Source organism: Artemia sp. Qi Xiang Cuo, chromosome 14 (genome assembly GCF_049724085.1).
Source record: "Artemia sp. Qi Xiang Cuo chromosome 14, ASM4972408v1, whole genome shotgun sequence".
NCBI classification, from domain to species: domain Eukaryota; kingdom Metazoa; phylum Arthropoda; class Branchiopoda; order Anostraca; family Artemiidae; genus Artemia; species Artemia sp. Qi Xiang Cuo.
Genome location: NC_142807.1, coordinates 32,628,730 through 32,648,400, shown reverse-complemented (window position 1 = coordinate 32,648,400; position 19,671 = coordinate 32,628,730). Strand labels below are relative to the sequence as shown.

Here is a 19,671-nt window from a genome sequence, read left to right as displayed (position 1 = left end):
TATATTCTCTTGATTTTTCGAAGTTAATTTTGAATTTCTGTCGTGAAATGCAAGAGTTGGAATATTTCAGTAGTGTTTTGTTGTGCTTTACCTTGTCACAGCTACATTCTCATGATTTTTCAAAGTTCATTTTGAATTTCTGTCGTGAAATGCAAGACTTGGAATATTTCAGTAGTGACTTGTTGTGCTTTACCTTGTCACAGTTATATTCTCTTGATTTTTCGAAGTTCATTTTGAATTTCTGTCGTAAAATGCAAGAGTTAGAATATTTCCGTAGTAACTTGTTGTGCTTTACCTTGTCACAGTTAAATTCTCTTGATTTTTCGAAGTTCATTTTGAATTTCTGTTGTAAAATGCAAGAGTTGGAATATTTCAGTAGTGTTTTGTTGTGCTTTACCTTGTCACAGTTACATTCTGTTGATTTTCATAGTTCATTCTGAATTTCTTTAATTGAAATGCAAGAGTTGGAATATTTCAGTAGTGTTTTGTTGTCCTTTACATTGTCACAGTTACATTCTCTTAATTTTTCAAAGTTCATTTTGAATTTCTTTCGCCAAGTGCAGGAATTGGAATATTTCAGTAGTGTCTTGTCGCGGTTTACCTTGTCACAGCTACAGTCTCATGATTTTTCAAAGTTCATTTTGGATTTCTTTCGTTGGAATCCAAGAGTTGGAATATTTCAGTAGTGACTTGTTGTGCTTTACCTTGTCATAGTTGCATTCTCTGGATTTTTCGAAGTTCATTTTGAATTTTTGTCGTGAAATGCAAGAGTTGGAATATTTCAGTAGTGTTTTGTTGTGCTTTACCTTGTCACAGTTACATTCTATTGATTTTCATAGTTAATTTTGAATTTCTTTCATTGAAATGTAAGAGTTGGAATATTTCAGTAGTGTTTTGTTGTGCTTTACCTTGTCACAGTTACATTCTCTCAATTTTTCAAAGTTCATTTTGAATTTCTTTCGTGAAATGCAAGAATTGGAATATTTCAGTAGTGTCTTGTCGTGGTTTACCTCGTCATAGCTACATTCTCATGATTTTTCAATGTTCATTTTGGATTTCTTTCATTGAAATGCAAGAGTTGGAATATCTCAGTAGTGACTTGTTGTGCTTTACCTTGTCACAGTTACATTCTCTTGATTTTTTGAAGTTCATTTTGAATTTCTGTCGTGAAATACAAGAGTTTGAATATTCCAGTAGTGTTTTGTTGGGCTTTACCTTGTCACAGTTACATTCTGTTTACTTTCATAGTTCATTTTGTATTTCATTCATTGAAATGCAAGAGTTGGAATAATTCCGTAGTGACTTTTTGTGCTTTACCTTGTCACAGGTAAAGCACATTCTATTGATTTTCATAGTTCATTTTGAATTTCTTTCATTGAAATGCAAGAGTTGGAATATTTCAGTAGTGTTTTGTTGTGCTTTACCTTGTCACAGTTACATTCTCTTGATTTTTCGAAGTTCATTTTGAATTTCTTTCATGAAATGCAAGAGTTGGAATATTTCAGTAGTGTTGTGTTGTGCTTTACCTTGTCACAGCTACATTCTCATGATTTTTCAAAGTTCATTTTGAATTTCTGTCGTGAAATGCAAGAGTTGGAATATTTCAGTAGTGACTTGTTGTGCTTTACCTTGTCATAGTTACATTCTCTTGATTTTTCGAAGTTCATTTTGAATTTCGGTCGTAAAATGCAAGAGTTAGAATATTTCCGTAGTAACTTGTTGTGCTTTACCTTGTCACAGTTACATTCTCTTGATTTTTCGAAGTTCATTTTGAATTTCTCTCGTAAAATGCAAGAGTTGGACTATTTCTGTATAGTTGTGTTTTTATTTAAATTTAAACTTTTAAAAAATGTTGATTTTAATATTAACTTATTATTTTATGGAATATTAATTCAATATTTGTAATATTTAATTTGTTTTTTTTTTTGATTTAACTTGTAAAATTTACATTATCTTGATTTTTCTAATTTCATTTTGAATTTCTTTCGCGAAGTGCAAGAATTGGAATATTTCAGTAGTGTCTGGTCGTGGTTTACATTGTCACAGCTACATTGTCATGATTTTTCATAGTTCATTTTGAATTTCTTTCGTTGAAATGCAAGAGTTGGAATATTTCAGTAGTGACTTGTTGTGCTTTACCTTGCCAGAGTTGCATTCTCTTGATTTTTCGAAGTTCATTTTGAATTTCTGTCGTGAAATGTAAGAGTTGGAATATTTCAGTAGTGTTTTGTTGTGCTTTACCTTGTCACAGTTACATTCTATTGATTTTCATAGTTCATTTTGAATTTATTAAATTTAAATGCAAGAGTTGGAATATTTCAGTAGTGTTTTGTTGTGCTTTACCTTGTCACAGTTACATTCTCTTAATTTTTCAACGTTCATTTTGAATTTCTCTCGTGAAATGCAAGAATTGGAAAATTTCAGTAGTGTCTTGTCATGGTTTACCTTGTCACAGCTACATTCTCATGATTTATCAAAGTTCATTTTGGATTTCTTTCATTGAAATGCAAGAGTTGGAATATTTCAGTAGTGACTTGTTGTGCTTTACCTTGTCACAGTTACATTCTTTTGATTTTTTGAAGTTCATTTTGCATTTCTGTCGTGAAATGCAAGAGTTGGAATATTTCAGTAGTGTTTTGTTGTGCATTACCTTGTCACAGTTACATTCTGTTGATTTTCATAGTTCATTTTGGATTTCTTTCATTGAAATGCAAGAGTTGGAATATTTCAGTAGTGACTTGTTGTGCTTTACCTTGTCAAAGGTAAAGCACATTCTGTTGATTTTCATAGTTCATTTTGAATTTCTTTCATTGAAATGCAAGAGTTGGAATATTTCAGTAGTGTTTTGTTGTGCTTTACCTTGTCACAGTTACATTTTCTTTATTTTTCAAATTTCATTTTGAATTTCTGTATTGAAATGCAAGAGTTGGAATATTTCAGTAGTGACTTGTTGTGCTTTACCTTGTCACAGTTACATTCTCTTGATTTTTCGATGTTCATTTTGAATTTGGGTTTTAGGCCGTAAACTAGTTTTTAACAAGAAAATTATTAAAAATAAAATTTATTGGCTCATATGTGAAAATTAAGTCCAGTTCTGGATTGAAAAATAAAGTATTTTTTAAAATCTGAGCTAATAAGGGGTTTTGTCCTTAAAATCTAGTTTCTCATATGAAAATTTTGGAAAATACAATTCCCTGGTTCAAATATGAAACTTAAGTCTATTTTTGGACCGAAAAATAAAACTATTTCTGTAAAATCTGAGCTAATAAGGGTTTTTGACCGTAAAATCTAGTTTCTTGTAATAAAATTATGGAAAATACAATTCTCTAGTTCAAATGAGAAACTTAAGTCCAATTTTTCATACTCATAATGATGAGGACTGATGATTCTAATTCAATATTTTTTCCATAAAAACAGACTATTTTTTTAAAACTTCGAAATTATTCAACTTTATTTATTTTTTATCTTTTTCTTTGTACGTATCTTAAAATGACAAAATATGCCTACGGCTCTAACAATTGTACTCTATTATTTCATTTCATATATATTTCAGATTTATGAAATATATATGTATTTCATATTTATTTCATTTTTTTGAAATATATAAATATTTCATATTTATTTCATTTTTTTTAAGGTTAATTTTGGCGAGGTTACGTGCGCGCACGTAACCTCGCCTAAATTAACCTTAAAAAAAATGAAATAAAGCTATGTCGACTTTGCATATTTTATTCAACATATCCAACAAAGGATGCTGAAAAAGCATTTATGCACTCTGATATTTAGATTTTGTTATTTATAATTGTTGTAACTGATAAAAGATGTTGATAAAAAATAAATTATTCACTCTGACACTTAGATTCTGTCAATTTTATTCGATGTATCTAACAAAAGATGTTGATAAATAAAATCTATTCACTCTAACACTTAGATTTTGTCAATTTCATTCCGCATGTATCCGACAAATGGATGCTGATATAGAATTTAATCAATCTGATACTTAGATTTTGTGAAATTGTTGCATTGAATGTCTAGGAAGTGACTTCAATCTATAAATAATGTTAATAAGGAATTTTTTAAATTTTTTTTTTTTTTCATAATTTCCTGAATTAAATTTCTGTATTTTGCATCAAAAAGGTGACTTTAAGAAAGAATTTGTTACTTACTTACCTACTTAATTATTTAATTACCTACTTAGTTAAAAAATTTTCATAATGACATAATAACATATCCAGCAACGGATGTTGATAAAGAATTTATTCATTCTGATAGCTAGATTTTGTCAATGTTATGCCATGTGTCTGACAATAGATGTATGCAAATTACTTTTCTTACATCTCCGATGTTTTAATAGACATTCTAAACGTTTGATATGCTAGCTTACTCTAAAAATAATGAACACATAACAAGGTAATGCATAATATATTTTTAATGAGATAATGCTATGTAGAATATTAATACAAAAATATATTATGATACACTATTAATATCAATGATTAACTTTGGACATTTTGAATCTGTTCCATAAAAATAGTTCACCATGTTCTCTCTTGATAATGTATCTATTGTCTTCTCTTAGTTCGTAATCAGTAGAATAATCACTATTCCATTTAGAGTCATACACAATTTTTACTGGTGTCTCATCAACAGCCTCAATATGCTTTTCGTCTTTGGTATTATTTGGTTCATTGACTGTTTGATCAATGGCAGTAAAGTTTGCTGGTGCTTTATTTTTAATCGATTCATCTTCATATTCCACAGTGATATTTTCTGCCAATGCCCTTTTTATTTTTCTGGCAATTTCACTGTCTATTATCACATTATTTTTACATAGGTAATAGTTTCAGCATGTAGACAAGATATGGTTTACGATATTAGTAGAAGAGTAGGCCTTTGTTTTTTAACCTTCCGTTGAATGCTAATACCCGAAAGCTGACGATTGAATGTATCAGTAGGTAATGTGTTACCAGCAACAGTACCAAGGAGTTGTCCTCTATCATCGACGATAATTTTTATGTTGGCATTCTCTTTGATTGCAATCATCTCCGGAGATCTCAATGCCGCATATCCACCAACATAAGAATTGATTTTTTTCGGTTTTCCGAAGAAATTTAATTCCTTACTGTCATGACAACGCATGCATACATTTCCAATAGTGCTACCAGTTGTACTTGTTTCATAGTTTAAATACTTCTCCTTGTCGGCATTCAATGCTACAATAACCTTGTTATGTGAACACACTTTATTAAAATGCTCCATCTTCACTTTTTTTTCAAAGATATGACTTATGTGTTTATCGTTCTATTGCGTAAAAAATACTGATTTAATACATGCAATAGACTAGGTAGTGTCAATAACCGGATCATAGAATACCAATGGGAAAGCCACATCATATCTCTGACCAATCATAGAGTACAAATGTTAGAGCCGTAGGCATATTTTGTCATTTTAAGATACGTACAAAGAAAAAGATAAAAAATAAATAAAGTTGAATAATTTCGAAGTTTTAAAAAAATAGTCTGTTTTTATGGAAAAAATATTGAATTAGAATCATCAGTCCTCATCATTATGAGTATCAAAAACTGGACTTAAGTTTCACATTTGAAACTAGAGTTTACGGTCAAAAACCCTTATTAGCTCAGATTTTAAAGAAATAGTTTTATTTTTCGATCCAAAAATAGACTTAAGTTTCACATTTGAACCAGGGAATTGTATTTTCCATAATTTTCTTATAAAAAACTAGAGTTTACGGCCAAAAACCCTTATTAGCTCCAATTTTACAGAAATACTTTATTTTTCGATCCATAACTGGACTTGATTTTCACCTATGAGCCAATGAATTGTATTTTCCATAATTTTCTTACAAGAAACTAGAGTTTACGGTCTAAAACCCAAATTCTAAATGAACATCGAAAAATCAAGAGAATGTAACTGTGACAAGGTAAAGCACAACAACTCACTACTGAAATATTCCAACTCTTGCATTTCACGACAGAAATTCAAAATGAAATTTGAAAAATTAAGAGAATGTAAGTGTGATAAGGTAAAGCACAACAAAACACTACTGAAATATTCGAACTCTTGCATTTCAATGAAAGAAATTCAAAATGAACTACGAAAATCAACAGAATGTAAGTGTGACAAGGTAAAGCACAACAAAACACTACTGAAATATTCCAACTCTTGCATTTCACGACAGAAATTCAAAATGAACTTCGAAAAATCATGAGAATGTAACTGTGACAAGGTAAAGCACAACAAGTCACTACTTAAATATTCCAACTCTTACATTTCAATGAAAGAAATTCACAATCAACTTTGAAAATAAAGTGAATGTAAATGTGACAATTTAAAGCGCAAAAAAACACTACTGAAATATTCCAACTATTTCATTTAAATGAAATAAATTAACAATGAAATTTAAAATTCAACAGAATGTAAGTATGACAATGTAAAGCACAACTATACACTACTGAAATATTCCAAATCTTGCATTTTACGACAGAAATTCAAAATGAACTTCGAAAAATCAAGAGAATGTAACTGTGAGAAGGTAAAGCACAACAAGTCACTACTGAAATATTCCAATTCTTGCATTTTACGACAGAAATTCAAAATGAACTTCGAAAAATCAAGATAATGTAACTGTGACAAGGTAAAGCACAACAAGTCACTACTGAAATATTCCAACTCTTGCATTTCACGACAGAAATTCAAAATGAACTTTGAAAAATCATAAGAATGTAGCTGTGACAAGGTAAATCACGGCAAGACACTACTGAAATATTCCAATTCTTGCATTTCACGAAAGAAATTCAAAATGAACTTTGAAAAATTAAGAGAATGTAACTGTGACAAGGTAAACCACAACAAAACACTACTGAAATATTCCAACTATTGCATTTCAATGAAAGAAATCCAAAATGAACATTGAAATATCATGATAATGTAACTGTGACAAGGTAAACCACGACAACACACTACTGAAATATTCCAACTCTTGCATTTCACGACAGAAATTCAAAATGAACTTCGAAAAATCAAGAAAATGTAACTTTGACAAGGTAAAGCACAACAAGTCACTACTGAAATATTCAAACTCTTGCATTTAAACGAAAGAAATCCAAACTTAACTTTGAAAAATCATGAGAATGTAGCTGTGACAAGGTAAACCACGACAAGACACTACTGAAATATTCCAATTCTTGCACTTCGCGAAAGATATTCAAAATGAACTTTGAAAAATTAGGAGAATGTAACTGTGACAAGGTAAAGCACAACAAAACACTACTGAAATATTCCAACTCTTGCATTTCAATGAAATAAATTCAAAATGAACTATGAAAATCAACAGAATGTAACTCTGACAAGGTAAAGCACAACAAAACACTACTGAAATATTCCAACTCTTGCATTTCACGACAGAAATTCAAAATGAACTTTGAAAAATCAATAAAATGTAACTGTGACAAGGTAAACCACAACAATTCACTACTGAAATATTCCAAGTCTTGCATTTCACGACAGAAATTCAAAATGAACTTTGAAAAATCATGAGAATGAAGCTATGACAAGGTAAAGCACAACAAAACACTACTGAAATATTCCAACTCTTGCATTTAATGACAGAAATTAAAAGTGAACATAGAAAAATCAAGAGAATGTAACTGTGACAAGGTAAAGCACAACAAAACACTACTGAAATATTCCAACTCTTGTATTTAACGACAAAAATTCAAAATGAACTTCGAAAAAACAAAAGAATGTAACTATGACAAGGTAAAGCTCAACAAGTCACTACTGAAATATTCCAACTCTTGCATTTCAACGAAAGAAATCCAAAATGAACTTTGAAAAATCATGAGAATGTAGCTGTGACAAGATAAACCACGACAAGACACTACTGAAATATTCCGATTCTTGCACTTTGCGAAAGAAATTCAAAATGAACTTTGAAAAATTAAGAGAATGCAACTGTGACAAGGTAAAGCGCAACAAAACACTACTGAAATATTCCAACTCTTGCATTTCAATGAAAGAAATTCAAAATGAACTATGAAAATCAACAGAATGTAATAGTGACAAGGTAAAGCACAACAAAACACTACTGAAATATTCAAACTCTTGCATTTTACGAGATAAATTCAAAATGAACTTCGAAAAATTAAGAGAATGTAACTGTGACATGGTAAAGCACAACAAGTCACTAATGAAATATTCCAACTCTTGCATTTTACGACAGAAATTCAAAATGAACTTCGAAAAATCAAGAAAATGTAACTGAGACAAGGTAAAGCCCAACAAGTCACTACTGAAATATTCCAACTCTTGCATTTCACGACATAAATTCAAAATGAACTTTAAAAAATCATGAGAATGTAGCTGTGACAAGGTAAATCACGGCAAGACACTACTGAAATATTCCAATTCTTGTATTTCACGAAAGAAATTCAAAATGAACTTTGAAAAATTAAGAGAATGTAACTGTGACAAGGTAAAGCACAACAAAACACTACTGAAATATTCCAACTCTTGCATTTCAATAAAAGAAATTCAAAATGAACTATGAAAATCAAGAGAATGTAACTGTGACCAGGTAAAGCACAACAAAACACTACTGAAATATTCCAACTCTTGCATTTCACGACAAAAATTCAAAATGAACTTCCAAAAATCAAGAGAATGTAACTGTGACAAGGTAAAGCGCAACAAGTCACTACTGAAATATTCCAACTCTTGCTTTTCAAAGAAAGAAATTCAAAATGAACTTTGAAAAATTAAGAGAATGTAACTCTGACAAGTTAAAGCACAACAAAACACTACTGAAATATTCCAACTCTTGCATTTCAATGAAATAAATTCGAAATGAACTATGAAAATCAACAGAATGTAACTGTGACAAGGTAGAGCACAACAAAACACTACTGAAATATTCCAACTCTTGCATTTCACGACAGAAATTCAAATGAACTTCGAAAATCAAGAGAATGTAACTTTGACAAGGAAAAGCACAACAAGTCACTACTGAAATATTCCAAGTCTTGCATTTCACGACAGAAATTCAAAATGAACTTCGAAAAATCAAGAGAATGTAACTGTGAAAAGGTAAAGCACAACAAGTCACTACTGAAATATTCCAAATCTTGCATTTCACGAAAGAAATTCAAAATGAAATTTGAAAAATTAAGAGAATGTAACTGTGATAAGGTAAAGCACGACAAAACACTACTGAAATATTCCAACTCTTGCATTTCAATGAAAGAAATTCAAAATGAACTATGAAAATCAACAGAATGTAACTTTGACAAGGTAAAGCACAACAAAACACTACTGAAATATTCCAAATCTTGCATTTCAAGACAGAAATTCAAAATGAACTTCGAAAAATAAAGAGAATGTAACTGTGACAAGGTAAAGCACAACAAGTCACTACTGAAATATTCCAAGTCTTGCATTTCACGACAGAAATTCAAAATGAACTTCGAAAAATCAAGAGAATGTAACTGTGAAAAGGTAAAGCACAACAAGTCACTACTGAAATATTCCAACTCTTGCATTTCACGGAAGAAATTCAAAATGAAATTTGAAAAATTAAGAGAATGTAACTGTGATAAGGTAAAGCACGACAAAACACTACTGAAATATTCCAACTCTTGCATTTCAAAGAAAGAAATTCAAAATGAACAATGAAAATCAACAATGTAACTGTGACAACGTAAAGCACAACAAAACACTACTGAAATATTCCAACTCTTGCTTTTCACGACAGAAATTCAAAATGAACTTCGAAAAATCAAGAGAATGTAACTGTGTCAAGGTAAAGCACAACAATACACTACCGAAATAGTCCAACTCTTGCATTTCAATGAAGGAAATTCAAAATGACCTTTCTGATTATTTTTGGTTTTCCCTTCCAAAATTGACCCTCCCCCCTCCCCTGCCCTCAGAAATGGGTGACCGAATGGTCTCTGAGCCCTCCCCTTGAAGCAGATCCCGTTTATTTTCGATTCTGAGTATTTTTGGTTTTTCCTCCAAAATTGACTCCCCCTCTCCCCTGCCCTCAGAAATGGAGGAAGGAGGGGCCTCTGAGACTTCCCCATGAGGCAGATCCCGTTTATTTTCGATTCTGAGCATTTTTGGTTTTCCCTCCAAAATTGACCCCCCCCCTCCCCTGCCCTCAGAAATGGGGGAACGAAGGGCCTCAGAGCCTTCCCCGTGAGGCAGATCCCATTTATTTTCGATTCTGAGCATTTTTGTTTTTCCCTCCAAAATTTACACATCGGAGAGGTAAAGCTAGGTCAACTCACAATGTCTTTCTATCGTCGTTAGCCATTTTCATAGACTGATGTTGTTTCAAATTCATAACAAATTGCCTGAGTTAACAACCTCTTCGGGGTTACCTTAACTGTTAATCAGTTTAATCCTTTTTTTTCTCCACCTTCATACAATCCAATCACTAATTAGAATCATTCACACTCCTATTATTCAAAACATTAATTAATATCGTTCATAGTGTCCAATTTGCGAATTCCTTATCCCTTTTTGCAAAAATGTCTAATACTCACTCTCTTTGAAAAACTAAACCAGACTATACCCACCAAACCAGACTATACCCACCTAACCAGATTATACCCACCAAACCAGCCATGGGTTTTTCTTGTGCAATTCCAATGTATATTTTCATGTGTAATTGAAAACAACAGCAATTTCAATGTATATTTTTATGTGTAATTGAAACTGTGCGCACCCTTACTACTCACTTCCTGTTATGAAGATATTTTAATATTCAACAGCTTTTTCAGTCATAATATATAGCTAAGATGAAGGGTCCCGGGTCACATAAAAATAAACTTCGAGCTGGTCAACTAGGAATACGAAGTAGGGTTATCAATATGACAAGAAACCTGTCTTCTAGACAGTTTATCGATGAAGATTATAGGCTGACAGTTTGTGGTCAAAATATGACAGAATTTGAAAGTTTTTACAGATTTCCAACCTGATTTAATGCATCTCATTTTCCTAAGCCTAGTATTTGTTTAATACAAATTTTATAAGTTTTAGTCACTACAGTTTCAACCAAAGATTTATGGCCTAATGTTAGCCTACATTAAATCATCAATGATCAATTTTCATTTTCTTCTGCCAAGCTTTGGATGGTAGGTAAGCTGGTTATTTGGCCATATCCAGTCCCTTGTAATGAACTATGGGAAAAAATGTTTTAGTTCACAAGTTGTTCAATGTCCTACAAATGCAACTAAAAACTTGCTCTGTATTGCTACAGGAAATGTAAACAATTCACTAAAGTAGTATCATAGCTCGATGGCAGGCACTCCGAGTAGAAGAGTCTTGCCACAGATGATGAAGAGCAAATTACTGGTATTAAACTGTAGCTTCATACGGTTAACTGCAGCTGAAGGTCCAAACATTCCATTAAGCCAACAAATAACAGGATTTCACAGGAAAGGAATCCAAATTACTGAGTGTTGACTCAAAATCTGACAGGCTAGAATAAAAACATTTGGAAATCCTGATGCGAAAGTTGATATCCGCATTTAGTCTTTTAGAAAATTCGCTCCTGTCCTAATATGACAGATTTACTGTCAATACTCTACAAGTTTCAGTAGTTATGGGGAAATTTGGGTTTAAAGTAAAACGAAAAAACAATAAAGGACTGTAAACTTTCAGTTCAGATAAGGCGATTGAAGTGAAGGCAATGGGAGTAGGACAAATTAAGGACAAGAAAATACCATGATAGAAAAATTTTCGGTTGGACGCTTTTATGGCAAGTAAATTCTATTTCCAAACAAGAAATTTTTGAATTCTGCTGCAAATGATCAAAACATAAAAACAAAGTCTTAATGAAAAATGAAAGTTTCCATTACAGAACATCCTTAGATCAACATATATGTGAACTTATGGATCTATAGAGTTACTTAGAATTAGGGGGTTCCTATGCCGGCTGGCGCATGCAATGCAAACGACTATTTTGTTTGCTAATAATGGCGATGGCGATTCTGTCTGCCCAGCTAAGATCAAGGATGTGTCTGGGACAATTATTCTCAAAGCCCTGGATTTGCTAGTCAAGCTGCCTAGTCAACGCCCATGATTAGCATCCTTACATCAACACAAAGACAATTTTGCTGCTAAAAACTTTTACTTTAAGTTTTAGCGGGTGAGCTGAATTTCTCCACATTTTCCCAACTTATCAAGGCCGTTTGTAGCGCAAGCAATACTTGTGGTTATTATGTGCTCAAGGTTCCTACGGTAATTAAGGTGTTCAGCCTCTTCTAGAATATCAGTAAACCTTAAGAGGCGAGGTAGCTATGGTCTTAAAATGTTTGCACAATATTGTCGTTTTCTTCGTGTTGAATGGCAGTCGAGCTCGTTTGGATGTGTTTGAGAATTGAGTAATACTTCGCTACAAAGCCTCTTTTACGTGCGAAATTAAATAAAGAAAACAAGTATTTTTATAACAGAAACTAAGGAACGACATTAAAACTTAAAACGAACAAAAATTATTCCGTATATGAAGGGGGTTGCCTCTTCCTCAACACTTCACTCTTTACGCTAATTTTTTTTAGTACTTTAGAAAAAAGCTTCTCATTGTTCCAATTCAACGAACATAGTGTTTCAGAAGTCGCGCTTAAAGAATTGGAAGATAATTTAAACTTTAACGTAAAGAGAGAGGTGTAAAGTTTCGGTTAAGAGTGAGCCAGGTCACTCCTTACTTACAATTCGTTACCACAAACTGTTTGATCAGGTTTAAGTCGTCAGCTTAAATTCCAGATTTGGAGTCCCATTGTCCCAACCTTCCCTCCTTTCCCCCAACAGTGCCTAAAAATGTACTTGTTAGTTATACGGAACATACTCAAGAATTACGCTTAGGTTAGATTAAATAAAAAAAAACAAGTTTTTTTTAACTGAAAGTAAGGAACGACGTTAAAACTTAAAACGAACAGAAATTATTCCGTATATGAAAGGGGCTGTATCCTCCTCAACGCCTCGCTCTTAACACTAAAGTTTTTTATTGTTAAAAAAAATAGAGTTGTGAGAAAGTCAAACTTTAGCGTAAAGAGCGAGTTTTTTTATTGTTTAAAAAAATAGAGTTGTGAGAAAGTCAATCTTTAGCGTGGAGTTGAGGAGGGGTGGCGTAAAGAGCGAGGCGTTGAGGAGGGGATAGCCCTTTCATATACGGAATAATTTCTGTTCGTTTAAGTTTTAACGTCGTTCCTTACTTTCAGTTAAAAAAACTTGTTTTTTTTATTTAATTTTTGAACGTTTTTTAATTAATGCAGGTTTTGATTTTGGATCACCGTACATGAATAATTAAAACAAAATTTGTATATTAATTTTACTTTTATTTGGTTAAATGGCTTTCTCGAAACTTGTTTAATTTTTATTTACGAACGTTTTTATTAGTAATAAATATACGTAACTTACGAATGAACTTACATAATGAACTTCTATATTCATATATTTTTAATACATATATTAGGGGGTTCACCCCCTTGTCAATACCTTGCTCTTTACGCTAAATTTCGAATTTTGTTCCAATTCTTTAAAAATAACCTCTTAATCACAAAGGCCGTTAAGTAGAATAAATAGCTCTTATGAAAGTACTAAAAAATCTTTAGTTTAAAGAGCAAATTATTGACTAGGGGGTGAAGCCCATTGCATATGAGATACTTTATGTTCGTATTGAGTTTCGATGTCGTTCCTTACTTTCAGTTGAGAAACTCGTTTTTTTTAGTTTAATTCCTGATCTTTTTTTAAATAATGCAGGGAGACTTGCGCCCCCTTAATAGCCGTGCCTCTTCCCCCATGAAAACTTCCTTCATGGAAAGATCCTCCCACATAGAGATTTTATTTTTTTAACTTCAAACATCCAATTATTTAGAATATAAAATTTCTAGTTTTAGCGGAAGAGTTCTGTTCTGGATATAGTGACGCATTTGGAAAGTGGAACACAGGATTCTACTGTCCCAAGATTGAAACCGAGGAAGTATATTGCTGTGGCACAGAAATTTATAAATATTGCTGTAATGGGCGAGATATTAAATCATTAACTAATGGTTGGACGTCCGAAGATGATACGTAAGCAGTGTCGTTCTTCTACCAGTGCTAAAATATAATAGTTTCCGTTGAATCCTTCCTTTTCGCTCATCTATAACCGGTATTCCGCAGAAGAACACATTTTTTTTTTTTTTTAATAATCTGAGTTTTTTTTTACCAGTGTGTACACTCAATTCGCTCGTTACTTCCAGCAGTTCAGACCATTTATTCTTTTAAATATGTCGTTGCTTCGATAGGGTCTTCCTGTGCTTTTTCTTACAATGTCACATTTTCATTTTTTTTCTTCTTTTTGTTATCATTATTTGTTTAGTCCATATCCATTCTTGTGATTTCAGAATTATCCTGAACAAACTATGAACATTCTAGCTTGATTAGTTTAGTTTATTTTTTAGTCCAGGCATTCCTGTGTGCACTCACAAACACACTCACTTGATTTTAAATATAGACATTTGACCTTCCAATTTTAATTCATAAAAATTAGCAGGAAGTATCAAAAATAACATTGAAGCCAAATCAACGCACGGAGTATGAAGTTAAAGTTTCGAAGGCTTAAAGGTTTTTTCAAGTGCAGTTTTTCCATATAGGCTACTTCGTCCAAAAAAAAGAAAAAGAAAAAAGTCTATCCCTTTTAGATAGACTTAGGCTACTATAACGTAGTTTTTTCTTGAATATTGTGTATGGTCGACGGATTGTTTGTTTTTTTTTACTCTGAAATATATTTTAGACATTCCATCATTGATAGCAGTTGAATGTATTTCCGATACTTTTTTTTTACGGAATAAGAGTATCAAATCAACAGCTTTTGAAAAAAAGGGGGGGTCTTCTTCATTTTTTTTTGTATTATTAAGTAACAGAAGAGGTTGCACCATAGCAAGGTGAAAATCTTGGCCATGTTGAACCAAAAGCATCAATTCTAAAAGGGCTGACCAAAAAAACACAAAAAAAATGATAAGAATCAATTATCAACTTTAAAGTATTCTAAAATTATACATAAAATCTCACAGTATCTGAGGAAGTACAATGGACGAATGGTAGATCAGGAATAAACAACACCCATATAACATGAATGGGTCTAGCCCCCTGGAAAATCCAGCCCCCAAAGAAAGATCCCACCAAAAAATCCCCCCAAGGTAAATCCCCCTCCAAAGAAATTTCCCCCACGAAAAATTCCCCGTGAAATTCCACCCATATTCTCCCTGGATAATGTTCATTAGAAGGGAATTTGAAAGCTCTGTTGACTTATTTAAGTCAGAGGTAATGCTATAGCATTGCATATAGTAAAGAGCCATAAAGGTTCAATGTATTATTGTTTACTTATTAATTTTTTCACAGTGGCACTTCATATGGAAGGGGTGGTTGCATAAACTTCAGAGGGGGGCTCATTCGAATGCAAATTAAAAGTTCTAGTGCCCTTTTAAGAGACAAATGTGATTGGATGGAAACAAGCCATCATTCACGCCGTTTTTTCCCCAAACGTATCCAATCAAATTTTTGAGATAACCATTTTGTTGAAAATAACCATGCCTCCGGGTTTGACAATCCCCTTCCAGCCCCCAGGGCAAGGGCTGTTTGCGTTTTGGGGGGGATTTTCTGTGGGAGGCAATTTTCCGGGGTAATTTCCACGGGGGGGGAGGAGAATTTTTAGGGACAAATTTCCCTCAGGGAGGAGATTTTATGGGGAAGGGGGAGTTTTCCGCAGGAGGAATTTCCCTGGGGGAAACGCCAGCTCCTACCAGGAATCATTGCAACAGGCAATGATTTATTTGATATATTTCGTATATTACAATATCTTATATTTTCAAATAAAACTTAGGGAGGGGGGCTCATAATTTTTACTCTGGAGGGGACAAGTGTTGTCCTAAAAAGAGCATTCTCTGGCCCACATATTCCAAAATTTGTTGAAGTTCAGATCAATCTGAAGGGGCTTGTGATTTTCTCCCTAAATTACCTTCGTCTGCAAGAATACACTCAAACTAAGCTTTCAGAATCTCTTCAGAATCTCATCTTATTCTCTTTATTGAATAAGATGGTGAGTTTAAAATGGAAAATATATATTCACATGCATATTCCCCCATAGGGAAGGAGTAGGAGGCTGAATTAAACTCAAGTTACCATCATGCCATTGGCCAATTGGAGAAAAAGCGAAGACAGGTAGTCTGAGTGAGAGGCGAAGCTGGCATAAGCCTTTTTCAGGATTGAATAAAAAATGATGCCCTTTTCACTTGTTGTTAGATATTGTCAATTATCCATCCTATATTAGAGCTAAGGTAGATATCTATAGAACTAAGGGATGATCGGGATTTTTGGGTTGACTCATGACGGACAATGTTGACTGGACTTGTATGCAAAAGGGGGGACTGAATTTGCTTGGACTCACAGGTGAACTAGTGACCTAAGGCTAATAGGCTTACCCACTTGGAGTCTCAGGTAGACTACCGTGTCTTAGGATTGACAATTAACAGACAAGTCCCCTGGACTCGCAGGCGAACGGGGAGCCCTATAGTTTCCCAAGTGTTTTGGTAAACGGCACGGGCAAACGGCGGGAGTAGCTATGGCTCTCAAATTGGACAAATACTTCTGTGCTAGCTTCTGGAGAGGCACGCCCGCCAAAGAGTCTCTGCCAGTTGACCAAATTTTGGGATTGACGCATGAGATGTCCGTTAAGCCGCCTGGAATCACTGGCAAAATTTTTCAGAATTAAGGAAAAAAACTAAATTGAAAAGTATGATCTGAATTTTACTTTTCGAATTTTAACAACCCCAAATAAAGGCTGATCCTGTTCTTCAAACCAATCTCACACGGTAGCCTCGCTTTATGATTTTAATTTCATGATTGAAACCTGAAATTGAAAACTGATTAAAAACTGAAATAAATTAAATGTGGAAAAGTCAACATGAATGAAAGTACAGAGCAACATTAAAAATTCTAAAGAACAGAGATTGTCCTAAATATGAGGGAGCAACAGAATTTTGCTCTCTCAAAATTTTGAGCACATTAAAAGAGCTGTTACAGAAGCAGCGGGGTGAAAAGAGCATGAAAGGGGGGTTGGCTGCCTTTCAATCACTTGCAACCCTTATGAAGGGTATTAAAGTTTTACATATCTAATCAAATACTTTGTTCGTAATTTTGATGACCCTCTATCTTTGGGAAGTGGCGTAGAAAAAAAGATGTGGGAGACACATCGCTCTTTACACAGTCTGTACTAATTTATTGGCAATATATTCGGCAGTTTTTTCAATGATATACTGCCACCTCCAGAACTATTTTCTGCCTACGGCCATGAATAAGGCACACTTATTTTATCTTTGCAGTACCATATCTAGAGGTTGATCTCAAACAGTAAAAGTCCTCTCCCCGCATGCATTTACGGAAGCATGGAAAAAGTCCCGTGACTATTTTGCAGACTTATTGGATAGCTTATAAAGCACATGAAAGTTTGTTTTCATTGCAAGTAATTTATTTTTTCTGAAACAAATTATTTACTTTTATTTGCCAATCTCTTATTGATAGAGATTTTTCCTTATACTGCCCCCCCCCTTCTGTTTAAAATTGATCACAAGTCCCGAGTAAGGCACACTTATATTGTCTTTGCAGGGCTTGAAGCATGAGAAGGGGCGAGGGCTCTCTCAAATAGTAAAACACTCATGAATTAGCCTATGTATTAAAAAAACAGAATTTTTTTAATTTTCTTCACATACAAGTTAAGACCGACTTGAAACTTAAAATCATCAAAAGTTATGATTAACAGGAGACCGAGGACCTACTACCTCCCTCATTTTCAGAGGGTCTCTCTTTTTCAATTACAGGTATAAAGTGTTACTTTGTTTACAGGAAAATTGTGATGACGTATGCTTCTCTTTTTTGTTTCGTTGGAATACAAAAACAAATATTGTTTCCCCACGAAAGTCTAAGTAAAAGATAACAAGAATTGGAATATAAAAATAGTCGTCTCCAGACCAAGTAGCATTTTCAATGTGTACAAAATTCAACGTTCTCAAACTGATGATATGATTCTCCGAGTGTCTTGGATAAAATATTATTCACAGATTTAACTTTTCCGAAATTAGCCTCGTAGTTCATAATTATTTTTTTGTTTTATTATAGCTGCAAAAGTTCTTCGTAAAAAATAAGTAAAAAACGTATTGTGTCAGTTGATACATATTGCGTTATATAGCTTATCCGTCCTCTTAATTCGAAATCGGTTGAGCTTGTTGGTATTAAATTGAAAAACCTTAATATAAGTTCTCTTGAACTTATTTCCCGACTGTAGTCATTGTTTCAAATGTGAATCATCAAGTCCCTTGTACCTGAGTCTTTTTATGTGGTAGTGAGACATTTATTTAGAAGAAAGGGAGAGATCCAAATTCTCGCAATCCCTACAGGTCTATTGCTGTGGCATGTATGCTTAGTAAGTGTTTGAGTTTATATTGCTCCCCCTAATTCTGATCTGGTTAAGTAAGATGGCGGTCAACTTGGTGTTGGAAAAAAATAGTTTTCAACATTCTCACAAGGGTCTAGTCCAAATTTTGTGGGAAGTTAGACAAAATATATGGGCTCCATTTTTGTTCTTTTGATTTTTCCAAAGCGTTCGACTGCTTTTATCTTTCGCATGATTGGTTTGCTTTGCATCTACTTGAGGTAAACCCTTTTGTGATTTTGAAGCTTCGGCATCCAGACTCTTACTTGCGGCTTAAGTGAGACTGCAGAATTTTCTGGGAAATATTGTTGTACGTAGTGGGGTGAGGCGAGGAGGTATAATTTTGCCCAATATTCTTAGTACCTGTATTGAATATACTCTCTGAGATTCAGAGTACCTATTTGGTAGGTTTTTAATTTTATCGTATTTAGCTTATGTGGAGGATTTGCTTCTCCTTATCCGTTTTCAAGTTGACCTGTCGCGTTCTATCCAGTTAGCAGCCTTTTCTTTTCAAAATATAGGGTTGTGTCTCAGTTTAGATAAATATGAGTTTCTTGTGTTTAATGGTGTTTTTGAATGTGAACCCTTGGATTGCAAACCTTTTTTATTCCGCAAATGGATTCTTTTTGCTGGCTAGATCTTACTGTTTGAATTATCACTTATCACTTAGCTCTTTCAATTCTCACTTTCTTGAGGATCTTAAAACGGAACTTAAGCTAGGGCGCTCGGAGACTATTGGAAATCAGTGTTATTATTGAAGACTAACTACACTCTAGCTTTTGCGACCATTCCATGCTTTCAATAATAGTAGTTTTAATAAAAGTGATTTAGTGCAAGACTTTACCGGTAACTTAAATTTTTGTTTTACCTCTCTCGATGTTTCCATAATAATAAAGTAATTACTTTATACTAAGCAACAGATATCATTCAAGTATTTTAAACACTATGTCCTAAGTTGTTAAATGGTGCACTGATAAGTTTTTGTCCGTGACACTGTCTTCTCCGCCATTTCCCCCAGTTAGTTTTATTTCGTCGCGTTTTTCTGTTTTTGTGTTTTTTGATGTTTTGAGGATTTTTGTCACTTCAATGATTTTTGTGTCTATTGGTGTTTTTTTTTATTTTTTTATTTACTCCGCTTTTGTAAAATAATGGGTAACAAATACAGTATTAATATAATTATG

At 33.2% G+C, this 19,671-nt stretch overlaps 1 protein-coding gene across 1 annotated transcript in view; it reads left to right on the top strand.

Annotated features, from left to right (window-relative positions):
* The window catches only part of LOC148944380 (uncharacterized), a 104,425-nt gene that overhangs the window by 39,099 nt on the left and 45,655 nt on the right, over positions 1 to 19,671 (top strand). Inside the window, exon 3 of the mRNA XM_089100304.1 lies at positions 13,914 to 14,094. Within this exon, the coding sequence (XP_088956430.1) occupies positions 13,914 to 14,094 (181 nt within the window). The remainder of the gene's footprint in view (positions 1 to 13,913; positions 14,095 to 19,671) is intronic.